The following is a 5,848-nucleotide window of genomic DNA, read 5'->3' as shown; positions in this document are numbered from 1 at the left end:
TGATTCAATTGATACATTCTGTTCATTTGTTGTACTGGATGCTATTCTGATATACAAATCTGTAAGCTCTGTATTCGTTCTGTTATCGGTTATCTGTTCTGCATTTAATCGTTTCTGCAATTGCTTACTGGTTCTGTTTAATCGATTAATATTGATGTGTTAATCGATTATCCTATTTCTGTTAATCGATTAAGACTGTTTCTGTTTAAAACTGTTCTTTTTGTTAATCGATTAAGATTGTGCATATAATCGATTATCTTCCTTTCCTTAATCGATTAAGTAGGGTTGATTCAGCATTAAGTGTTGATTTGCGAAAAGCGGTAATTCTAAACCGCGACACCTATTCAACCCCCCCTTCTAGGTGTATTGTAACCACTGATACCTAACAATATATGCCCTCAAAAATAACAAGCAAGTTAACTAGATAGCCATACTTATGGAACAAACGCGTTATCTTTGTGATAAAATGGTCCACTACCTTATGCTATCATAGCAACTACCATACTTGAGCATTTTGGGATCTCTACTGCTAGAGAATCCAAGATGGAGCTATGTGCTCGGAATAACAAAATTGATCTGGATGTAATCCACAAAAGGGGCTTCTTCTAAGACTCGACCAATCTGCAATTCAAGCATCAAAATGATCACCATGCTACACCTTCAGATACCCCTACTACTTTGCAACCTAACTCTCAACCCTCATAATCTCAATTTGATCCCTCCTCATCTACTAGAGAGCCTATCAATCAGATGATTATGGACGAGTTGATAAATCTTTGAGGCTACAACACTACAAGGACGTGTGTTGTCAACCATCAAAACCAATAAGTTCAGGCTGAACTAAAACATCTATCTAATCGATTGGACTTCATACACATTGATCTGGAAGAGTATTCTTAGTCATAGGTTTGTTTGCCTAATTGTTTTTGGTCATTAAACTTTGTTCCTTTTATATATTTTCTAAATTTTTGGTTGTATCCCTATGACATTATTCTAGTTATGTATGAACATGTTTCTAGTTCAATGTTAAATGTTTTTTTCTTTACTAGTCAATATTATCTGAGTAGCACTTATATACATTATTCATAAGATCTAACATTGACATAAAATCAATGTATCTTGTATCCATGTTATGTATATATATTGTGCCTATAGAAAAACATAGATTTTCCTTCTTTTTGATGTAGTTAAAAGAGAGACAAAAGTTGGAGTTATTTTTTCTGGATTTAAAACTTTTCCAGACAATTATTCTAAAACAAAGGGAAACATACAAGATAGGGGGCGTACACATATCTAAAAGCTTATACATTAAGAGGCTCGTTGCAAATCAAGAAAACTCAATGTCAATATGGTATTGGTTTGTCATCGTCAAAGGGGGGAAATTATGAAGAAGTTCTTACTCCTGACTTTAACCCGGTTTTGATGAAGAAACCAACATCGCAAAAATATGTAAAAGGACTGGAGACCAAGAGTTAGAAGCATGCTCAAATCAATATCAATATTTTTAGTTTTCTAAGATAGGTAATTCTATTGTAAAGTCATTTACTTTAAATATTGCCAAATGCTCATAGGAAATGTTTTTGAAAAATATTATAATTGGTTTAAAAAGTGAACTTAAATTTTTAGAAACCTGAGTACCAAGTTACTCGAACATAGTAATGGGTTATTGTGACAGAGTAATCGATTACCCAAAATGAGTAATAGGTTAACAAGCAAAAATAACTTAGAGTTACTGATTACACAATCGAGTAACCAATTAATCAATGTGACAAAATGTTTGGTAATCGATTACCCACCTCGAGTAAAACAACTTCTCCCAAAATGAATGGATGTCACTCCAATCAACTCCTACCTTCAGGTATGGGTATGACGGTTGGTTGGATAACTATTTAAAGGGCATTGGCATTTAGATTCAATACACAAATTTTAGATCAATCAAATACACTTTCTGCACTTTTGCAAACACCTTATTATGAACTTTATGAATTTTCTGAATAGTTGTTATCAAGTATTTTCTTCCAAGTTTTCTAAACATAAATGCTTGAGCATTTGTGTTATATCTCAGGTGATTGATGTACAAGGATTGAGAATTAAATTATTATACATACTTAGTAATCCTAGCTCTAGAAACAAAGTTCTTCATATATACCAATTTTCTGTATATTTCACCATAGGGTGTGGTGAGAGGGAAAGAGTGACTTTTATAAGTGGCGTACTTCTAAAAAGTAAGATTTGGTGAGTGTAATCAGAGACAAATTCTCGGGATGAGATTTGTAATGATTGACATTTCATCATAGTAAAAATCTCTTGTAGTTGCAAGATAAGTGGATGTAGCCTTTGGTAGACTAGAAGGTGAACTAGTATAAATCTCAGTATCTCTTTTGCCTTGTACTCTTTTACAATTCTGCATTTGAGTTTTTGCATTCTTATATATTTCGCTACATCTCTACTCTAACCGTTTTTTAACTAGCAAAATCTACATTAAGTGTAGAAAAATCGGAAAACTAATTTGCCCATCTTATTTTGCAATCTTATCTTACAATCATGGCAAACATCACACGTTAATATACTCTTAGACACTCATACCATTAATTCATATGCTTTTAAAAACCTATTTTCTGGGTCTTCTAGCACGATGTACAAGTTAAACTTTCTGAGTCTTATACTTCGACATGCAACTTATAATTTTGGGGCCCTTTACCTCGACGTGTAACCTAAACTTTTAGCATCCTATGTCTCGATGTGAATACATCAACATGCAACTTAAAATTTTTGGGTCTTGCACCTCGATGTGAAAATTAAACTTTATAGGTCCTATACCTCGACGTGCAACTTAAACTTTCTAGGTCATGTTCCTTGACATGCAACTAAAACATTCGTAGTCCTGCACCTCGATATACAACTTAAGCTTTCCAGATTCTGTACCATGACGTGCAATCAAAACATTTTGAGTCATGTACCACAACGTGAAAGTTAAACTTTTTGAGTCATCTACCTCAACGCGCAATCTAACATTTTCAAGTCCTTGTGCCTCACATGCTTCGAATCTTACATCTTCAACAAATTCTCAATCTGCTTCACCAAATTGATGCTTCATCATCAGTAAATTCTCAAACTGCTTCACCAAATTGATTTTCCATCCTCAACATATTCTCGAACTACTTCACCAAATCCATGTTCCACCCTCAGCCGATTCTCGAACTACTTCACTGAATCACTGTCAATCTTCTGCATATTCTCGAACTACTTCACCAAATCGATAGTCCACCTTCAGTAGATTCTGGATTTGCTTCACTAAATCATTGGTCAACCTTCAATAGAATCTTGATCTACTTCTCCAAATCGAAGGTTCACCTTCAGCATATTCTCGAACTGCTTCACCAAGTCAATGGTCCAGCTTGAGTAGGTTCTCGAACTACTTCACCAAATTGATGATCCACCCTCAACAGATTCTTGAATTGCTTCACCAAATCAATGGTCCACCCTTAGTAGATTCTCGAATAGCTTCAACAAATTGCCGATCTACCCTCAACATATTCTCGATCTGCTTCACCAAATCGATGGTCCATCGTGAGAAGATTTTCGAGCTACTTAACCAAATTGATAGTTCACCTTCAGTAAATTCTCGAACTACGTCACCATGATCTATTCGAATGCACTGGATATATATTTTTTATCTCTTTTCCAATTCTTGCTTTGAATCTCCTAAACATATCAATGGATTTAGACTTTTATTTTAGAAAATACATCCATGGTTTTTCCTATTATAATCATAAGTCGAAGTACCTTTTATTGTTGTCCTATGGTGGATTCATATAACCACATATGTCTGAAAGCTTAGTTGTGGAATTTGACTAACTCTCTAGGTACTCTCTTGAGGAAAGGATTTCTATGTTTCTTTGTAGTTACACATTCTTCACATACATGAGATATTGTTTAAATTTGAGGATTTCCTTTCACTATTTTATTCGCATGCAAGGTTTCCAGTCCGTTGAAGTTTAAATGTCAAAACCCGTAATGTCACAACTATGAACACCCAATTTTGTCTGAGTTATTTAAAAAATAAATAAACTTTCAAAACAACAAAAATGTTTCATATCGTTTGGCTTTAATATAAATTTGGAAGGATTATATTTTTATGTGGGAGAACCAATGTTATCAATTTTGACTATTTGATTGTTAAACTATTATTTAGAAAACCTTTGTTTAAACTATTATTTAGAAAATCATTGTTTTACCACCAGTTATTATTACTTTGTTGTAATGGTATGTAATATTAAAACTCTTCCTGAGATGGTTCGGTTATTTAGAGAAATTTTAAGATAACAGTTAGAAAATGAAGAATATGGAAGGGAGAAGAGATAGTGGTTCAAAAATATCTAGTCATTCATCAAGAAAAAAAGATTTGTTCATTCCTTCATCTTCCAAGCACACACGTTTTCTCTATAATTCTGAAACCCCCACCCCTTCATCCTTTCTATATTCTATTTATCAATATATTAATCATCCATCATTCAACACAAATAATGGCATTGCCATGAAAACTCTTCGTTTTTTTTTGGCATCCAAAAGGCCACTAACTTCTTTTTTTCTCGGATTCAGAATCCGTTTTCTATGGCCTGAGATTTTCTCCTTCAACCCAAGCACATCATCATCTTCATCTCTCAAAAAATAATTAACTACAACCTCTTATTTTTCTCTCTCTCCGTTTTACATATAAATTACAGTGTTTGTATGTAAATAGGCCTTCAAGATTTCACTCCACCTAGTCACCCACTGCCACTAAAAGAACAAAGCCGCTGTCCATCCTTTATATAATCTCATTGTTTTTGCTTAATAGTCAAATGAAGAAATATGAAACCAAGAGAAGACAAGGCATTAGTGTCATTCTCTCTTCTCTCTTGTTCTCTTCTCAAACCCAAACTCTCACAAATTTTCCTTCTCTTCCTCTAAACCAACTACATAAATTGGTCTGAGAAAGTGAAGCTAAAGCTACAATATGTCCTACTAATAATGGCGAGGTTCCAAAAGGCGCAACTGGTCATTATTTATTAGGATTCACTCACAAGTACACTTATAAAAGGGATAATGCCATTCATGGTTTTAAGAAGGAATTATTTATAGATTCTCTAACATGCTGCACATGAAGAGTTGTGCATTTTATAGCAATTTCCTTTTTACTTGAACAACTAGGTGTTAAGGGGATACGAGTTGAAAAAAGGCCAAAATTACATGTGCATTGTTTTAACACGTGGCACCAGGTAAACTATTTATCTTATATTTATGTCTGTATATAATTTCTTTAATATCTATTCTTTATAATAATGATAATGTTAATCAATAAAAACGTGTTGCTATCTTTTATATAATAAAAATATTTATTCAGTTTTACTGTATATGAAATAATTAAGTTAATGAGTTTTCAATTAATTAAGGTTAAATAATAAAAATATAGCAATAATTTTAATTCTATTTCAAATATCTATTTGAGATTTGATATGGTGCGGACATTAGCTTCTGCTGTTTCATCCATCTTGTAAATGATTAAATTTTAACTATTTCAAATATTTATTTGAGATTTGATGCGGTGTGGATATTAGTTTCTGCTGCTTCATCTATCTTGTAAATGATTAAATTTTAACTATTTCAAATATTTATTTGAGATTTGATGCGGTGCAGACATTAGTTTTTGCTGCTTCATCTATCTCGTAAACGATTAAATTTTAACTATTTCAAATATTTATTTGAGATTTAATACGGTGTAAACATTAGCTTCTGCTGCTTTATCTATCTCGTAAATGATTAAATTTTAACTATTTCAAAAATCTATTTAAGATTTGATGTAATA

At 32.8% G+C, this 5,848-nt stretch overlaps 1 protein-coding gene across 1 annotated transcript in view; it reads left to right on the top strand.

The window, feature by feature from the left end:
• LOC109357998 (pentatricopeptide repeat-containing protein At3g06920-like) overlaps window positions 1–3,644 on the top strand; it is a 37,596-nt gene extending 33,952 nt beyond the window's left edge. Inside the window, exon 3 of the mRNA XM_019602066.1 lies at window positions 3,321–3,644. Coding sequence (XP_019457611.1) covers window positions 3,321–3,644 — 324 coding nt within the window. The remainder of the gene's footprint in view (window positions 1–3,320) is intronic.

The sequence above is a fragment of the Lupinus angustifolius genome, chromosome LG10 (assembly GCF_001865875.1).
Source record: "Lupinus angustifolius cultivar Tanjil chromosome LG10, LupAngTanjil_v1.0, whole genome shotgun sequence".
Classification (NCBI taxonomy): Eukaryota; Viridiplantae; Streptophyta; class Magnoliopsida; order Fabales; family Fabaceae; genus Lupinus; species Lupinus angustifolius.
This window is presented reverse-complemented; position numbering and strand designations above follow the sequence as displayed.